Source organism: Alosa pseudoharengus, unplaced genomic scaffold, assembly GCF_046254945.1.
Source record: "Alosa pseudoharengus isolate Yale_2024_CS ecotype anadromous, Long Island Sound unplaced genomic scaffold, YU_APseudo_1.1 YU_APseudo_1.1_scf_5, whole genome shotgun sequence".
NCBI lineage: Eukaryota > Metazoa > Chordata > Actinopteri > Clupeiformes > Clupeidae > Alosa > Alosa pseudoharengus.
The window spans coordinates 35059328-35079920 of record NW_027468837.1 but is presented as its reverse complement, the minus strand read 5'-3'; the positions used below and the strand labels follow the sequence as shown (position 1 = coordinate 35079920).

The following is a 20593-nucleotide window of genomic DNA, read 5'->3' as shown; positions in this document are numbered from 1 at the left end:
GTCCGTAGGTTACACTGATTTTAAAACAGCTAACACGTCGTGCCTAACGCCCCTAAAATCAGTGTAACATTCTAAAATCAGTGTAACCTACGGCCTCTCAGGGCTTACACATCTCACTGTCATCACTCACATACATCATACATACAGTACTCTGCTTGCAATAGTAAGTCCCTTCACCATACTTGCAGTACACTGCCCCTCCCCCTCTCCCCTACCTACACAGCACATTATTTCATCAGGAAGCTTCTCCAACACACTCCAAAAAAAATGTGCATCTTGTGAATAACCAATGTTTTAATGCAAGTGTTATATTGCAAATATCAAGTATTTCACGTCATAATTTTTTTAAGCGGCAACACTTACTTTGACGTTTCGTGTCCCTACTGTATCTCTCTCCACTTACCTTCTTTCCCCCCTCTCAGTAACAATGTGAAAAAAAAATGTTGTGTGCGAATAACCAATAATGTTTTAATACAGATATTATTTGAAGGGATTGGACTGGTATGATTTAGCCTAGCCTACTGCATCGTACTGGTATGATTTCAAACATCACAACGTGAAAGTGAGAATTCATGAATTGTTTTAGAGTACATTTCAAAATATCGAGTATATATCGTATATCGTGAAATAGACTAAAAATATTGAGATATAATTTTTTTCACATAATGCCCAGCCCTAACTTCAACTACAGAGAAATGGGCTTGTTACTTGACATTTTGTGTAGGTAACATTTCCCCGGTGCTGTGAATAGAGCTGCAATCTTACACCTAAATGGTCTTGGATTAGTTTGACCACAGGACTGCAGTGGGCCGTTGGGGATGTAGAGCTGGATCATGGAAATAAAATTGCAGGGATCAGATCTAGTCAGTGTCCTATAGGCCAGAGTGAGGGATTTGAATTTAATTCTGGCTGCTAGGACACCAATGCAGAGTAACTAAGAGAGGAGTTACATGTGTCCTCTTTGGCTGATTGAAGACCAGGCATGCAGCAGCATTCTGAATTCTAACTCTAATGGTCTCACTACATAAGCAGGCAGGCCAGCTAACAATGAATTGCAATAGTCCATAGTCAAGAAATTGTGTGGCATCTTGTGTCAGATAAGGTCTGATTTTCCTAATGTTGTAAGAATATGATTTTTATAATTGAGGCTACATGCTCGGAGAAGTTTAGTCGGTCATCAATTATGATGCCTAAGTTACATGCCGATTTAGTTGGGATCAGTGAAGATGACCATAAGGCCATGAATGTGCAATTGACAGTTGTTATGTTGCTATAAAGCCATGACTGCTTGTTCCCTGTATTGAAGAATGCATTTTGATCAGCCATATAAACTTGACCTCTTAATGTTTCTTTTTTTCTTTTTTGTGATTTGCCTACAGTACAGAGTATGGGTGTCAAATGTGAGAAAACAGCTATTCTTGTTATGACATGTTTATAGCATGTCTATAAGTCTACCTTTGTTATGATGCACCCTTCAAGTAAAGTGTTAGACTTCTACTTCTACCAATCGCACTGTGTTGCAGTCTATCAAGTAGCCCATCATCCCTGTAATCACTGTCCAGTGCCAGTTCCATATCAACCATATCATACCATATATCAACATGCTATGTAACAGTTCCAGAGCCTGCAAAGATCCTTCTCAACACTCAACGTTTAATAAAACTGTATCTATTATATGGGAACACAAACTACACCAAACAGTGCTGTGCTGTTTGTTTTTTGGTGATCAATTGGTCACAAAGTTGATTATAACACAATAACACACTGTAATTGGCAATATTTGATGTAGTCTATATCTGTGATTCTGAACTTTTGATTGGGTAGGTTATTTTTAACTTTTTGAGCCGTGGCACACCTCCCCTCCCCTGTCTGTCATCTCTCACTTTCGGTGTGACATTAACACCAGGAATTTGATCAATGGTATTGAAATGTGACATTTACCCCTTGCAAATGTCCCAGGATCCCATGAGTTTCCTGTGGCAGCAAGAAGGAAAGTCAAGTTTGAATACGGAAGTGCAGAGCGATGCCAGCCAAAGCCCCAAGGCCTGAATGCACACAGCAACCATCTGAGCATATAAATGCACATATAAGCACACACACAAACACACAGATACACACATAGACATAGACACACACACACACACACACAGCCCTCTTGTCCGCCATGATCTGTTCTGCTCCAACACACCCTAGCAGCTTGAAGCGCAGCACTAGCCCCACTGCCTTGCTCTAAGTCACGCGCACGGTTGGGAAGCCAAATGGCTCAGAAGAGCTGATGACATCCACCTGAGGGAGCATGGCTCTGGGGCCGAGCTTCAAGCGAGAGACCCACACACATGATGAAATAAGAGCGACAGTGAGAGGGCAACGAAAAAGGCTGTTCAGTGTGGGTCTCGCAGCCCCCCCACACATTCATTTCCTTCCTAAAGTGATTCAAATTTAAATGGACCACGAGTTAAGTGGTTCAAGCGACTCCTATACAAATCAAATAAATCTTCATTTGGTTCATTGATTCTATGGCAATTTAATATGCATGTGTCTGCCGACGCTGCATCTGGTGTGCGCTATTAAAGTCCCAGGTGTTCACACGTAGTATCTCTGGAGCAAACAGGTATTAGTGGACAAATCGCATACATCAGGACTACACTTAGCACAACAGAAGCAATAGGAACAGGACAAATAGTCCATTAACAGCATCGCTGCTGACCACGGTCATGCTATTCATCTTAGTTTAAGAAATACCTAGTCGGTGATACTTCCTTAATTCCAAATTATCTAAGATCAGAAAAGACCCAAATTGCTCAACAAACTTATAAGAAGCAGCAAAGAAATCCCCACCATCAAAGCAGGGTTCATTTTCTGAGTGGTGTTATTGTTTCCTACACTGCAACAGTTGTATTTCGATCCATGCGTGTAGTTACTCAGCGTAGTTTCATCTCCACTCCAATGGGACACATGGAAGCTTGTTCCATCTCTCTAAGGGGGTTTTATTGAATTAAAATCCAATCTTTTCCACAGGGATGATGTGCATGGGCTCATGTTTTGTGGATATGCATTTGTGAATTTATTGTGTGTGTGTGTGTGTGTGTCATAGTACTACTGCTATCCCTCTAGTCCAGATCCGAAAAACCTTTTGCGCCCCCTCCGCATGACCTTTAGATGACCTTTCAGCCTCCTCGGCCCGCCCCAGGAGTGACACACAAGGGCCGCCAGCTGTGCCACCCTCCGTGCGGACGCTGACTTGGCACAGCTGGCATGGCTGCTACACTAGTAGCCCCTCCAGTGGGGCTGATGGTCCTGGTGGCAGCCTGGCTTGTTTAGCAGGATGACATCTCGCAATCTCTCGCTAAACAATTTAGAAATGAATCCTCACACTTTACCTCACACATATGCCACTGACTTTCACACTTCCCTACTCACACTGACTCAATGACAGTGTTACAGAACTGAGTGAATCACTAACTGAATAACCTTTAATCCTGAATATTAAGGTTCACCAAGTAGACTGTAAGTCTCACTTCTAGATGGCGATTTGTGATTAGGGTGACCACCTGCTAATAAGCCCAAGGGGGGACAAGGGGTATGTTTCTGAGGGACAATGTGGGACACTGCCTGGCGCGGCGGTGCCCCCACCTCACGGTCAGACTCACTGATATTGGTTTACCCATTTCTAGCACATACCACCTTACATGGTATATTAATAATGCCCTATTCCCCTAAACATGTGTAATTGCTGATGCATCATGAATAGGCCAACCAATGTGTATTTTGTTTTTCTAAATAAAGATTCATAATACTTTGAACATTCAATGAATTGACAGATGCACTTCCACTTCCACTTCCGATTTACTTTAGCTATTTCATTTTATTTATTTTTCATTATTTATTCACTTTAAATAAATTATAATGTAAAACTGTAGGATTAACAGGAATTGTAGTTGCTCAACACCACAGGAACAGTTAAAAAAAAAAGTCTTAACTCACAACGCCAGAGGTTCACGGAACGAGAAGGGGGAGGAAGGATGGTGGACTTGCATGTTAGTAAAGGCAGGCGCAGGGGGAAAAAAACTGTTCAGTGTTCTGGGTAGCCTAACGTTCACTAATGTTGTATGATAAAGTCACATCTAGGTTTGACTTCCTCCGCAATTACTTTGTTGTATGGAATAAAATAACACTGTATTTGTAAATAACAGACTTTATTTTATTGTAGGCTATATGTGCTTTGGGAATATTTCAGCCACCACTTGGCCTAACGTAGGCTACCGCAGTGGATAACGTTAACGTTAGTGAAGGTAACGGTAACGTTAACACTCTTTCAAGTAGGCCTATGGCTAATGAAATCTCTGATAACAGATCAATCCACAGCAATGAAATGTGCTTTGTGTGGTAATAATAGGTAGATGTTTGGTAGCCTATTTGTAGGCTACTGCTAGGTCCATATGATTTCCAGTGTATACAAACGACTTTCAAGCACTGCTCAAGTAGCCTAGCTAAATTAAATGTGTGTAATCGGTCGCGTATGTAACTCTTCTCGACTTATACTTTGTTAAATTTAACATCCCCACAATTTAAATGAGAAACCCATGTTAACAATTCACCTACGACGGACCTTACACCTAGGGAGAGGGGGGTGTAATTTAAGTCATAACTTGTGTTACCAGAGCCCGTCTACCGATTCTCTGGTGTTACGTTGAAACCAGGGGCGCCTGCAGGAATTAATGCTATGGTACGCACACCCATCACCCCCCCCCCCCCCCAAAAAAAAAAAAATCATGCGTGGACAATATTTGTCCGTTTCCAGGTTTTAGCCCCGTGCATTGTAAAAGTAGCCTACATAGCATAACAACATACATATGCAATAATACAACAACAACGTCTACAATGACCTATTCATTTGGACAACTTGATACAGCCCTATACAGGCGAAAGTTACCTTGTTTTGTTCTAGCGTACCGTGACGTCTGGCTTTAAACAGCTGTAATGCAGTCTAACGTTCTGACAAGCACACCAATTGCCTACCTTGTTCTTAACCCCTCTAGCTTTGCTGCCTCCATACTTTCTGTTTTCGTTGTTTAAACTTGTGATATCCATGATAAGTATTGAGTTAGTGAATTAGCTCAACATTGTGTGCTGATAACCATATAGATAGCCGAGTAAAAGAAAACAAGTAGCCTAGTTGCGTGCCTGCGTGCATATTCTGTCTCCTGCTCAAACAAAATGTGCGCGCGTTAATTTTCATAACGTGTTCACTAAGTCACGTAATAGAAGATTGTAAATAGCCCGATGGCATGCAGCTAATGGGATACTGTGCATAGTTGGGAAGGTATGGTGGGCCAATTTGGTGTGAATACACATTACACACACACACAAGGGAAATTTTATGTCGTTGAGTAGCCTGATGGTACGCACAGTGCGTACGGACGTACACCTGCAGGCGCGCCTGGTTGAAACTATTCAGTTTGGTGCAAACCGATACATTTTAGTAGCTCGTAAACTTCAACGTAGTTTACGTTAGAACTAAGCTAAGATGGAACTTACGTTCAACTGGTGCAACCGGCTGCAGGATATAGAGCACCAACTTTTTTTTGAGCAAGCATTGATTATGCGTGACACAGTCTCAATTTGCGGGACGCATGAATTGGGCTTCAAACGCTGTGCGCGCACGCGCTACGCGGGACGGGTGGTCACCCTATTTGTGATACCTAACCTACTCAATCTAAGAAGAACATTTATTGCTATGCCTGGACCTCTGGAGTTATCAGCTGGAACGATATTGTAGTATAAGAATGTGTAGAAGTGGAGTACAAGTGTGAAGTACAAGTGTGACGAGAGGAATAAATTAAGACTTAGTGCACAGCAAGGCATGTATGCTATCAGAGCCTTAAAATAACCAGGGAGTTTAGCTTGTTCAGAAATTGGATTTTTTTTAGATTATTATCCTGGTACACTATTACACAAGATCTCTGGCAAACTGTGGACAAGCCAACTGACCAACAGCATGGCAGCTTGATAGCTGATCGTGGTGAGTACTTGCCCCTCAGCGCTCGGCGGGGGAGGTCACCACCTGCATCAGTGGCTTTATGCAGGGGGCACACTGGCCTGATGAAACGGTACAGTATGTGCCAAGTGGCAGAGTCACACTGTTCAACTGTCAAACAATGCTAAATAAAAACTCAGATTCACTTACAACAAAGTTAGGTTTGTTGTAAGTGAATCTGTGAATTTGTTGAAAGTGTTACAAATGTTTGTTTGGCCTTTTCTTGTGAGAAAGACACAGCATATTCCAACAACACTATTATTCTAATCTAAAGATATACATCTGATGTTTATTTGTGTGTGGTGTATGCAAGCCAGTTATGGTAGCAAACTAAACTTCCCACAACTGCCCACAAAGTACTGTCTGCTAGCGAAGTACGCATTTTAAAAGGGTACTGAAAATAGATAGTGTACGATCGGATAACCTTGTCATTGTAACCAAAATTATTTCTATGGTGATATGCAAATCTTCTGCCACTGAACTAGGATGTTGTTGCTACCCACAGTTGGCTGTTGAATTACATAGCGATCAACGCATGGGGTGAGTTGACCAATCGCAATCCCGGCAATCTGTGTCACTTCAACACAAAGTTAGGTGCATGTCAGACAATGACGCGGGGCACACGACAATGCAGAGGCTCTTGTGTCGCTCCGACGGAGAACCATAAATTAGGCTTTAGCTCCCTGAGGAAATCTTCAGTGCTCATCAGGCAGTCAGTGACATTGCAATTCCTCAGGAAAGGCTCCATGTGTGTCCTGCCGAGATTGGAGAGAAATCCTAGGCGTTTCGCTCCACAGACGCCAATGCTGGCTGTGCCAACAAGAAGAATCTAATTGTTCCACAGCAGCAGTCCATGAGAGCAGAAAACAACACTGCATATGAAACATTAATTACAGAAAAATACTTCCAGACAACATTAAATATCAAAACAGAAGCACAGGCGATCAGTCTTGCATCAACTAGCCTCCACAAACTTGACATGTCTGCAGGGGTTGCCTGTTATTCTCACTGTTTGTTTGTTCATTTGTTGCTTGGTCTGCATCAATTCCACAGAGCTAAATGTCTCGGTAAAGGTCAGACTACAGACCACAGAGTTTTCTGATCAATAGTGACACCTCAAATATCTGCCACGCTGCCATACATATTCAAAGGCAGCTGATACTTTGGAATCATGGTTTTACACAGAAAGAGAGAAGGAGAGAGAAAGATTGACGGAGAAAGAGCAAGACAGAGAGGGAGAGTTAGAGAGAGAGAGATAAAGAGACAGACAGGGAGAGAGAGAGAAGAGAGAAATGAGAGAAAGAAGGGCGAAAAAAAGGACAGAGAAGAGAGAAAAAAGGACAAAGTAGAGAATGTGTGAAAGAGAGAGAGACAGAGAGGGAGAGAGAGAGAGGGAGAGAGAGAGAGAGTTTGTATTGTGAGGAATTTAAGAAGGATGGTAAGAAGCGTAAGAAACTGATGGACAGATGGAGGCTGGACAGACCCAGGGAGAGGACAGGTGTTTCCAATCCAAGAGTGTCAGGTCAGTGGAGCCACAACAAGGCAGATGGCAGAGCAAGCCCCAGGGGACAGCACATAAACAAACACAAATACACACACACACACACACATGCATGCCTACAGAAACACACACACACACACACACACACACACACACATACACATTATACACACACCTACACTCTTCTGAGGACAGGACAGAAACACACACAAACACACACTTGCACACATACAAGGACATGCCAAGACACATTCAACAGGCACACCTGTTCCCACACCCACCGACACACACACACACACACACACACACAAACAAACAACACCCCCCCCCCCCCCCCCCCCCGCCCCCAGTGATGTGGCACCCAATGGGCCACAAAATTAATCCTGGAACCTGGTCAGCAGCTTACCCCTACGCAACCTCTCAAGGGACATGATATGCCAGAGGCAGTCGGACGGTGAGTTGGCCACGCTCACCTCAACCAACCACCTTTTACATGCCTTGCTCATTTTCTCTCCCAGAAGCCCCTGTCAGGCTACTCTTCCCAGTAAGGCAAGTTTGTTTATATTACATTACATTACATTACATTACATTACATTTAGCAGACACTTCTTGACCAAAGTGACTGACATATGTCAGCTATATTACAAGGGATCACATTGTCCCCGGAGCAACTTGGGGTTAAGTGCCTTGCTCAAGGGCACAACGGTGAAAGCTGGGAATTGAACCGACAACTTTCAGGCTACTGCATGCTAGACCTTAACCACTACACTACCACCACCCATAAGTTATATACCACATTTCATAGACATAAACAAAAGGGAAAAATAATAGTAAATAAAAGCATAAAAGGGCAATAGCTAAAAACAAAAGTTAAAAACAATAGTTAAAAACAACAGTTAAAAACTAAAGTACACCAAATAGAATATTGAAAAACCATAAAAAACAGAAGGTAGAGAAAGTAAAAGACAGATTAAAATTGTGTAACTCCTTAGTCAGACACCCAGTGAACAGCAGCGCTCTTTAAAAATGGAAATTCCTTAAAGTAGCCCCAATTATGTGCGCACACATATATTCCTTTAGGGCCCAAAATGCCCAAATAGAGCCGAATAGTCCAGAGTAAGAGCTTAAAAAAGCCTGAATGGATCTTCCAGGCCCATGGAGTACTGCCCTATATATTTTAGCACTTTCCACATCTTTGTGTGTTTATGTGTACTGGGAACCATTTTTGAGTTGCAGAGGTCTACATGGGTGCATTTATAAGTAAGTATATATACTCTTTTGATCCCGTGAGGGAAATTTGGTCTCTGCATTTTTCCCAATCCGTGAATTAGTGAAACACACTCAGCACACAGTGAACACACACAGTGAGGTGAAGCAAACACACTAATCCCGGTGCTGTGAGCTACCTGCAACAACAGCGGCGCTCTGGGAGCAGTGAGGGGTTAGGTGCCTTGCTCAAGGGCACTTCAGCCGTTCCCATTGGTTGGGGCTCGAACCGGCAACCCTCCAGTTACCGGTCCAGAGCGCCAACCAGTGGGCCACGGCTGCCACATGTGTGTTTGCACGAGTGTGTGCATGGAACTACAAGGAACCACGCGAGTAAGAAACACAAACTTCCCTCTAAGAGACCAATAGTCAAGCCGGGCTTATAATGGGAAGCTATATAGACCCTTTCAACAATAAAAACAATGCTTGAACGTTCTATTTGGGTCCCTTAAGATAACATATGGAATGTTAAAAAGGAAGTCTTGTGGGGCCAACTATGATGCTGATAATGGAACTCTCTTGAAAGGGTCTATAAGACCCTTTCATGGAATTTTCATTATCAGCATCATAGTTGGCCCCACAAGACTTCCTTTTTAACATTCCATATGTTATGTTAATGCAGAGGAAGTAGATTGGGGCCCAAATAGAATGTTCAAGCATTGTTTTTGTTTACCTTGTTGAAAGGGTCCATAGAACATACTGTGGGTAGGTATGCATGGGTCTATCTACAGTAGGGTGCACACCTCTAGGAATCCATAACAATAACTAAGAATGGAAAGCCTCCTGTAATGCGAAGACACATACCTTAATGTAGGCGTCCAGTTGCGGGTAGACGCGCTGGACCCCGAGGAAGATGGAGAGGGAGGTGCGGTGGGGGAAGCTGGCACACACGGCGTGTGTGACCTCGGGGAAGGAGAAGAGACGGAAGCCGGCCACCTCGTAGCGAAGCTGTGTCTCCGCACAGGGGGCACCGACCGCCTCGCTCAAGACACTGCCCACCGCACATCGACACAAGGGCCCAGGCACCTACAACACACACACACACACACACACACACACACACACACACACACACACACACACACACACACACACACACACACACACACACACACACACACACACACACACACACACACACACACACACACACACACACACACACATTATATAAATCATGAGGGATAACAAGCACCGGTTTCAGTTCCATATGTACTTACGGATGTATGCACTGCTGAGGCAATGTAAATGTACGGGGTAAATCAGCATGTTTGTGCCGATTTAACACCTTCAAAATGTTGGCTGCCTTCACCAACTCTTGTTAAACTTTAAAGTTTCTCTGTACAAATGCAAATGAGACAAGGGACCACCATCTTCTTGTGTAGGCACTAATAGTAAACAAAATGTAAGGGACAAAAACAGCTGAGTCATGAGAAAAGGCATTAAGGCCCCTCCCCAACCAACTCAGACTTTTATAGTAGAGACTGGTTATCAGTCTATATTATTAAAATACATATATGTCTTTCATATAAATGAGCAACATTTTTACTGGATTGAGGCAAACATTTATTTAGTATTCACTATTTATTCTGACTCAGCAGATCTACACTTTCTATGGCTTTTTGTGGAGAGTCTACAGCGGCCATCATACTCCAAACGTACCAAATGAACCCTCGCTGTCAGCATTCAGCACTGTGTGTGTGTGTGTGTGTGAGTCCCTCATGGGAGGAGTGCAGATCTGATCAGTCAGCCACAGGAGGCATCATGATGAATGAGGAACAGAGTGGTGGGAAGACTAGACCATGGTGGAATGTAACGAAGTACAAATACTTCTTACTGTACTTAAGTAAATTTTCCACGTATTTGTACTTTACTTAAGTAAAATTTATAGTGCATACTTTTGACTTTTACTTCGTTACATTTTACAGCAATTATCTGTACTTTTACTCCGCTACATTTCTACAACACCATCGTTCCTTTTTACGATACATTTTATGATCAGATTTTTTTGCTCTCTGACAAACACGCTTGTTTTACCAGGGGGGGGGGGGGGTTGCTATAAGATTCTGGAACGCTACGTGCCCAGCTTCTAAATCTTTGAAACATAAGCTTAGTCTTATCTAGACCAGGCAAAGCGTGAGCTTGTAGCCATCTGCATTCGGTAGGCTATATTCACCAGACCATGGCTACACTGGACAATGCAGCTGTGTTCTGTGCCTTTCTCTCTGTTATCTGCAGCGTTAGGGCCTCCTCTCCGATGAGATTGCTATCCGCGGATCAGCGAAGTTACAGGCTATGTCCATGCTTCTGTCACACATCTGATCATTTGCGGCACAAATGAATGGTAGACTATTATAGAACCGCTGGCCGAAAAAAACGTAGCATTTTCCAGATTAGGAAATATTTCTTAATTGTGTGTGATCAAATAAAGAGGCATAGCCTACAATTGGGGGGTAGAAATGTGAGCGCTCATTCAATGTCTATGTGCGTCTGCGCAAGTGAAACTGAACCTAATCATAAAGACACCTTTCTCAGCAACTTTTCTGTTCAATCAGCAGAATTGGCATTATCCACCCGACGTTTCCCTTGTCTACCCCGTTAAACTTCAGGCTCTCGTGTTTTGCTGAATGATATTTTACTCAGCAGATCACCCTAGTAGATAGCCAGAATTACAGTCTCTAGAATTGTAGGTCAGAATGTACAGATGGTAAGCACAATTGCATTAGCTTAAAACTATCTAGTCGAGTATAACCTAAAACTAGCTTAATTAAAATGCCACAGCCCATACTAATTTTTCTTTTAGAATATAGATATTAAGAGAATAAATCATTATGCAAATACATTTACTTTTAATACTTAAAGGACATTTAAAAGCAGGTACTTTTTACTTTTACTTAAGTAGGGTTGTCCTTGTGGTACTTTTCCTTTTACTAAAGTAAATATTTCTCTGTGTATTTGTACTTTTACTTAAGTATGAGATTCAGTACTTCCTCCACCACTGGACTAGACTAAACCAGACTCACCCTCGCCATGTCTATCTGTTCACACAGACATGAGGAAGGGCCAGTCAGATGGATTCTTTTTATCTCTACGCGCTCTCTCTCTTTCTCTCTCTCTCATATTGTGTGGTTGTGTGTGTGTGTGTGTGTGTGTGTGTGTGTGTGTGTGTGTATCATGTGCCTCAGGGAATTATCTATTGTCTTCCCCATCACAGCCGTTAAAGAACATTCTGGCCTTTTCATGGACATGGGATTCACTCACATGAGAAACTTAGCATTCATGCAGCAGAGCTCAATTCTTTTAAAACTCAAAAAAGTTTGAGGTGGTGAATCACGACAATGTGACCTCCATTACTTCCACCTTGCCGAGCAGCAAACTCAATCTCGATCTGTCTCTTTCTACCTTTACATTCCCTCTCAACATGTCTGTCATGTTTCTAATCATTACAGTGTAAACCTGAAGTTGCACTACATCCATCTAAAGGCCTCACAAAGACTCCCTATGCTAGATTCAAGACATCCCTAAGAGTAGGCCTTCAATCAACCAACATCCTCCACGCACGGTTTTTGAGGACACGATTTAAAGATGAATATCCATCGCTAACAATAAAACTATTCTAACACCAACTAACACCAGAGACTCTTTCCAACTTGGCGATACAACACTCACTGCTGGGTCATTCCACGCCAACTCAGTCACCCATGTACATGACACCTCTCAGATTTTGCTGAAAAGCGGTGAATATATGCCTTATGTTACCAAACAAAGGAATCTGAAGTTTCAGGTCAACATCTCAAACGGTTTGCCTGTGGCGTCCATTTGAATTTCGGGTGTGACGGCCCTAATTGACACATTGGAATTTCACATTTCATCTTTTGTCATTTTTGGAAGCAACATCTGTTCTAATAGTGGTAGAGGGCTGGAAACTGGTAGTGGTAGTTGATGATACCCCGATATTGGCTGTTTTCAAATGGAATGACCCTGCTGCTGGTGCTAGCGCTGAAGAGCGCTAGCATCAAATGTCACGTGTATCCCTGGCAAGGCAGACGAGCGAGATACCACGCACTGTTGATGTGTCATCACCAGTGTCAACACGCATCAGTGTCTGACACTGCCTAATCATTATTATCTAAATTAAACTGCGCCAGGCTATCAGAAAAAAAAGAACTGAAAAAAACCCTGATGCACTTAATGCGCAATAACCACCCTCACGCTCACTCATCCTTTCTCTTGCTCACACACGCACAAACAAACACACAAACACACACAAAAGAGTACACACAAGCGCACACATTCATACACACACACACGTGCACACAGACAAACACACACAGTGTTGTTCAAAGAGAGCCTCCTGAAGTGTTCCATCCTTGCCTCACTGTGAGATATCAGGAGCTGCTGAAGGCTGCTCGACGCACTGGCGGAAAACGGAAAAGGGGGGAAAAAACAGAAACAGGGGCGGATCTGCATGCACCCTGCCGCTCAAGTCATTTCCAGCTGGTCTCCTGCTGCACGCTTCTGCTGAGGCCCTCCCTCTCCAGAGGAGACCGTACAGGACTGAGCCCCTCTCTGGAGGTCACGGCCCACCAAATAGTCATGACGGCGCAGCGCACAAAGGGGCCATCTGGGAACAGCTCCAGGGTAGCTCTGGGCACAAAGCCGGCCCAGCTCTTTCGATGAGAAGCCCGCTCCCCTGCACTCTGCTTCTTTTCTTAGCTGTGTCTCTGTGACCCGCTCAGAGACCTTACTATCTAGAGCTGTGCCGGAGTAGGCTAATGAATTAGACCCCCATTAGGAGGCCTCCCTGGATTTCCCACCTGGGCTTGTGATTAGATGTGGGAGGTGGACTGTCCTCCCCGGGGCGAGTCGCTGCTCATCTAGGCTATTTTCCTCAAGGTAGAGATTTCATCACCTCTGATGAAATGAAATGGCCCACTTCAGTGACAGCGTGCATCGCACTCCTCCAACCACACTGTGTGCTCTCCTCCCCAACACTGAGATTGCAAATCAGTACAAATGATAATAACAATATTTTCCTTTCAAATGGATACACAATTTTTCTTTTTCTGACGTGGGAACAGATATCAAGAGTATCCAGACTTTCCATCTAGTCCACACAACAGAAGGTTTAAATATCAGACCTCCATAAAACATATCACAGTCTATACTAAACCAGGTGTTACCACCTTACGAAGAGAAACGCTCATGTATCTAATTTGCCATTTCATAGATACAAAAAGGGCCACTGATTTCAATACAGTCAAACTAACAGCCACTCACACGTTCAATCAGTCCTTCTCCTATACAACCCTGTTGGAAAAGGCCAGTGTACAATACCGCAGATCAGACCAGACCCTATACCCCTGTCACACAATACTAACCAAAGTGAAACCAAATTCCAGCATCTGGAGTCTGGACTACGAGCAAGACCTGGATAATCATGTTAGAGAACCAAGATATGGTGACCCTCTGTTTTGTATAGAAAAGTGAAGCCTACATCGGACCAAAACTCTTACAGTCAGGTGAGTGGACACACAGAAGGATGGATGGACAAACAGATGGAAGCAATTTCAAAATGGGTTTATCCCACGTAGTAGGGAAAAGGCTAAAACAATATGGTCTCCTGTCTATTTCACACTGTAGCTGACTGTTTGGTGAGTGAAGGCCATAACACATCAGAAACCATCCCAACACACGAGCACTGAGGCCTGAGAGGCTGCTGAGGGGAAATCTTCTCATGCCGGGGGGTGCTTGTTGTTTTCAAACCCCACTGAGTCGATGAGAAAAAGCAGTCTCCATGAAAGCTTCTGACCTTGGGACTGCAAGTGACACTGTGGGCTCCTAATGAACTGAGATCATTATGCCAGTTAGCCGTGTTGGATCGCTGAACTTGGCCAGGCTTGTATGCTAAGTGAGTGGGGGCCTGAGCCAGCTACTAATTGGAGGCCTGGGAATAAGAGGAAGGGAGAGACCGGGGGGCAGTTACAAAGATGGCTTTGGACAACTCATACGGGGCATGTCTATCTAGTCACAAACCATCCCAGTACGCCTAACTCACACACGACACTCCAGCTACTTCATACAGGTATGTCTATGGAGTCGCATCATCCTAGCTAAAATACAGGGCACATCTATCAAGTCATACATCATTCCAGCTAACATAAGAAACATCTATAGTCATAGGATACATCATCCCAGATAGCCTAACTACAGTGCATACCGAAAGTATTCACAGCGCTTCACTCTAGACTATTTTTTTCTGTTGGATTACATTAAAAAAATCAATTTAAAAATGTACAAAAATTACGTTTTGAAAATGGATGATAGTTCCAAAATAACTGAGTAATCGTGAGCTCAATATTGAACAAAATAATCGTGGTGATGATTTTTGCCATAATCGAGCAGCCCTACTACAGAATAGAAACAAAAACTATGGACATGGCTGTTTAAGTACACAACTGTGTGATGCTCTGTGTCTTACCATGGCAACAACTGTGTGATGCTCTGTGTCCTATCATGGCACAATGACGACAATAAGAGATTATAGCATGGATTTGTGTGAGATGCAAGGTCCCCAAATTAACCATTAGAATAGGTGGTTGCTTAACCAGCCTTTAAGATGTTCAACTGCTCTTTGTGGACCCTGTGGGTTTTTCAGGCATGTCTCTAGAAGACTACTGCTTCCTGTAAAACAAGGTATACCCAATTTGTCTCAAGGGTTCATAGTCCCTCCACCTTACTGTAGTTTTCGCCTAAAAAGTGAGATTGGATTGGTGAGATTGAAAAAGTTGGATTAGGTAACTCTAATCCAACACACTTTTCGTAAATACTTAATTGCTCCTCGTGGTGGGCCACTGCCTTTTCATTAGCATATAGACCCTTTCAACAATAAAAACAAAAACAATGCTTGAACATTCTATTTGGTTCCCAGTCTACTTCCTCTGCATTAAGATAACATATGGAATGTTAAAACGAAAGCCTTGTGGGGCCAATTATGATGCTGATAATGGAACTATCTTGAAAGGGTCTATAGACCCTTTCAACAATAAAAACAAAAACAATGCTTGAACATTCTATTTGGTTCCCAATCTACTTCCTATGTTAAAAAAGGAAGTCTTGTGGGGCCAACTATGATGCTGATAATGGAACTCTCTTGAAAGGGTCTATACAGGTAGCCTATGCTAAACTTCATCTGCATCGCTAACTTCAGCTAAATATGTTACGTTGGTTAGAGAGGTATTTTTTGTTTTCACTGTTTCCGTAATGTGTAGCTGGGTCATGGTTGGAGAAACATTAAAGCAGCTGCAGGTCAACTAACGTTAGCTAAGTCTTCATTACATCTGGCAACCCAGAAGAGGCTCGCGTCTGGTAGTCTTGAAAACGTTCACCAGTGTTTTGATTTTGGCCTACAGAACGTTCGTTAACAATCCTACAAATCGCACCTTTAACAGGAGCATGAAAGGGAGGGGTGTCATTTTTTTTTTGCTTTTTTTGCAAGATTGCTTTTAACGGCTTTCACTGGAAAGCGTGTGAATGTCTCCTCCAGTCAATGATGGTATATCCTAGGGGTGGGTGTTGACAGATTTCCTGTGTGCATCCTGGTCTGGAGTGATAATTTCCTGTGACCTGATCCATATCACAGACTTGATGATAGCCAAGGCTACAATCAAAGATGTTTTTGTGAAAACAGATGACCCCAGAGGTCATCACATTCAATCACAAACATTATTCCCGCCTTGCAGCATAAATGAGAGGCTAAATACTGCCATTAGAGCAGACAAACACCACACAACTCAGAATAGACAATTCTTTAAAAAAAACGTTTTCACACTGATGCCTCCTTCTTGCCAGGTCAACAGCTTCAGCTTTACTCTCATTTGCTTTCGAAGGATGAGAAACTTTGCACAAACAGTACGGTTGAGTATCCTTTCTTGTCAGATTGAATTCTTGCTTCGCCACATGGCACAGGAGGATTCCTGTGACTCAGAGAAGATCAAGTGTCTGCATAATGGATGAAACCGGCAGGGAGGGAAGTCCTGCTGGTCACATCACAAGGCCTAGGGTCTGAGATCACAACCGAAGAGCGAAGTGCACTGAGGAACAGACAACCACCATCTATTTCATGTGCTATTGGGCTGAGAGGAGGCACCAATCAGACCCAATCACATCAAACATCAGAGCCTCGTGGTCTAGTCAGTCATGATCTCTTGACAACACACAGCCACGCATTACTCCCGTCAATTTCTCTTTTTTCTGTGATGGAAAAGAAGGGGAATCTGAGTGTTGCACTGAACTTAGTGAAACTGTTACTTAGGGTAATAAAAATGAAAGCATTTGACTTCTTCAACAAATACAAACAGAATATGAACTCAACCTTGGACAAAATTATTTATCAAAGATGCAACCAGTGAACATTTAGATGGTGAGGTAACAGTAAAAGTATATTTTAGTTCCATGAGAGCTGAGAATGTGTTTTCAATCAAGTGTTGGTCTTTGGGAACATCCAAATATTAGGGCTAGATGTAGGAAAAATATATGCAATTTTTCTTACAGATATTGGGATCTGATTAGCGATATAATTTCTGAAAGTCAATAACTCAACAATAGGTTTTGCATAGTGCATTTGCTTGATTGTTTGTAAATTAACTCAAAATCCTCAAAAATAATCAATAGTCATGAGCTGAATAATTAATTGCAGCAATGGCAATTTGTTAACTGCATTTGTTGAAATTGTGATTTCAATTAAAAATCGATGAATCAGTCAGCCCTACCAAATATGTTATTTAACACAATTAGTGTTGTGTCGACCAATATACACTCACAATAACATTATCCCGATCTGATATGCCCACATTAACTTGATGTTACAAAAACAAGAACATTCATCATGTCAGGTATAGTTCATTCAATGATGTGAATGTCAATAAATACCCTCATCAATCCCTGTGTACTGAAAAACAGCCTCTTAAACACAACACAACATTTCAGGCTATGACTGACTCAGTAGTTCATCAATACTGGAACTGTCAGAGAGAGAGGGGGGAAAGAGAGAGAGAGAGAGAGAGAGTGAGAGAGAAAAAGAGAGAGAGAGAAAGAGGGAGAGAGAAGTAGCTACATTCATTCAATGGACCAGGACTGGCTTCCAAAGCAGCAAAATGTTTATTATGGGTGACTTTGACCTCAAGGGTCAAACACAGTCCTGTGCCTTATGCCTGTAGTACAGCTGTGCTAACACTCAAGGCCTAACTAGAAAGACCCCCAACAGAGTGCAACCAGATACAGAGAGACAAGCCAAGACAGAAGCACGCCATTAGGCTGAACGAGGGGAAAACACCTTAAAGCCATGTTATCCTACAAACAAGGTAGCCTAATCTCCGATTTCACACAAACCATAGCATTGAAATGTTTCTGGCTAGCATTGTCTCTGTGCTTTGGGGGGGATGGGGGGGGGGGGGGTGGTTTCTGGTACAACTGTACCATTTGATAGACTATAGGCTACAGCAATTCCAAGTTAATATGCAATATTTCACAATATTCTTGTGTGCAAATATTGAGCATATTTGAGGCCAAGGGTGTACACTCAATCATTCAAAACATTGTTTGGATCCTAGAGAAATTGCCAGGGAACACGAAAACCAAGAAATAAAGCTCCAATTGAAGCCACAGCAGTGATGACATCTGTCATGATAACAAGAAACTCATTGTGAAAACACAGGATATCAAGCCTGTGTAAAATTAAATTCTATTTTTCACATCTGATAATGGAGAAAAATGTACAACGTATTCCACCCCCTCACACAAAACCCATCACGCACACTATGGTACACAAAGCAACACTGCTCCCTAGTGGTGGAAAACAGATCTGATTAATCAAGCTTTATCATTGTACCTGGAAAAAACAAAGCATTGCATAGTAGCAGGTAAGGTCAATAATAATGATCTGTCAATGCAGACTTGACAAATGATGGCTTCAGATAAAAGGAACGGTAGCACAACCGACATAGTTATGTTAACCGACTATAACAGCTATATGGGAGGCCTAAACCTCCTGTTTCAGCAAGTCTTTACTTGTACATATCCCACTACCAAAACAAAAAAGTGTCCACATTACATTAAATAACATAGTTGCTTTCTAATATGTCATTCTACTATCGGTGGAAAGTGCATTAAGATATTATGAATGAAACAAACTTTGAACTCTATCTGGCTATACAATCATGATTAGGCCTACTAGTGTGTCTTGGGATACATGGTAACTGGATTTGAATGTTTTTTTTTATCACATTGAAATGGCATAATTTACTGACTAGCTTACAACTATTCTTCTATTTTTCTCTAATGGTCATAATACACCGTACGTTTTCTTAATGGCTTGTGTTTCTGTGTTCTTTTATCGGCTCATTTGGATAACACCAAATGTCACACATGACATTACATTCAAATGAGGACAATTGTATGGTCTGTGGTGCTGGATAGCCTACTACTGGATAGACACAGGTCAAGCTAACTGTTGGTGTCCAATCCCTCCCCACTCTGGCAATATGACTTACATCAGACCTGAAATACATTTCTGATCACCTCCATTGGCTAAGAACCTCAGCAAACACAGAACAGAATAATCTAATGAGTTAATTTTATGATTGACTGTACAATTCTATTTTTTAAGTTATCAGATGTGTATAGGCACTTATTATTATAATTCACCCACCAAGAACACCCTGTAGTCATCCTAACTGACCCTCACCTTTTTTGGATCATCGTAGAAAACCCCAATGGTGGAGAGCTTCGGACCAAGTTTACTACACTCTGTAAAGAGCGCTCCACAGTCTTTGTAAGGTCCTTGCTTAAACTTGTAGGCAATTGTGATATTTCTCATTGGAGGTGACCCGGTCCGGATAATAATTTCGGAAAAAAGGCCCGAGTACATCACGTACCCGACGGCCATCAACAGCAGACTTAATATTAAGATGCCGACAACTCCGAGGACCTGCCATCCAGACATGTCTATCAATGGCAATAGACTCTGTGGAGATCATTTAGGAACAGCCGCGCCTTGCTCTAACCTACTAACCTCAATCTCAGTAAAACCAGACGAATTAGCCGATGTTACATGTTACAATTTACCTGTTAGGTAGCTAGCTAGCAGGTTATCGTAGAGTTGTTGGCTAACTAACGTTAGTGTCTTTAAGGCATACAGCTGACTAAAGAACGTGTAAAATTCGTTTTTAAAACGTGGTGACTTGGAGTTGGAAGAGACTCGGCGATGTGCTTTTCTGTAATCTGGTAGAAACATTTACCCTCTCTGACAGACCGAGAGGCTGCTGAACTTGAATTCCATTCAAACATTACTTTTCGTTCAGCCAGAAGGGCTCTGGTTCAGCTGTGAGTGAAAGGAACGCTCTCGAGTTCAGTGCTTTCACTTCCGGGTTGTCACTTTTCCATAACAGAGAAATTTAAACGGGCTTTGTCCATAATGAGAGTAATGTAAAAAAATGTATCCGTTTATTGACCCTTGTTAAAATAACTAACTGATAATCTTATGTTAAATAAACCCACGAATGCACTCAATCCAAGATCCAAGCAGCATATGATAAATAGAAAAATCCCCCTTTTCATAATAGCCTGATGGTCTCTACATAAGTGCAGTCAAGATCCTCTGGTAACCAATTGTTTATTGTTTGTTAGTTTGCTTTTTTTAATTCTTGGTTCAATTTTAAATAAACAAATGCATGCTTGCTTTTAAAACCAGACCAACACTTTAAATTAGTTTGGTTGTTGTTTCCTATTCC

General features: G+C 42.3%; 1 protein-coding gene across 1 annotated transcript in view; it reads right to left on the bottom strand.

The window, feature by feature from the left end:
* tex264b (testis expressed 264, ER-phagy receptor b) overlaps positions 1–20183 on the bottom strand; it is a 55675-nt gene extending 35492 nt beyond the window's left edge. Inside the window, exons 1-2 of the mRNA XM_076268414.1 lie at positions 19549–20183; positions 9609–9830 (exon numbers count right to left, since the gene is read on the bottom strand). Coding sequence (XP_076124529.1) covers positions 9609–9830; positions 19549–19806 — 480 coding nt within the window. The 5' untranslated portion in view covers positions 19807–20183. The remainder of the gene's footprint in view (positions 1–9608; positions 9831–19548) is intronic.
* Positions 20184–20593: the final 410 nt, after the last annotated feature.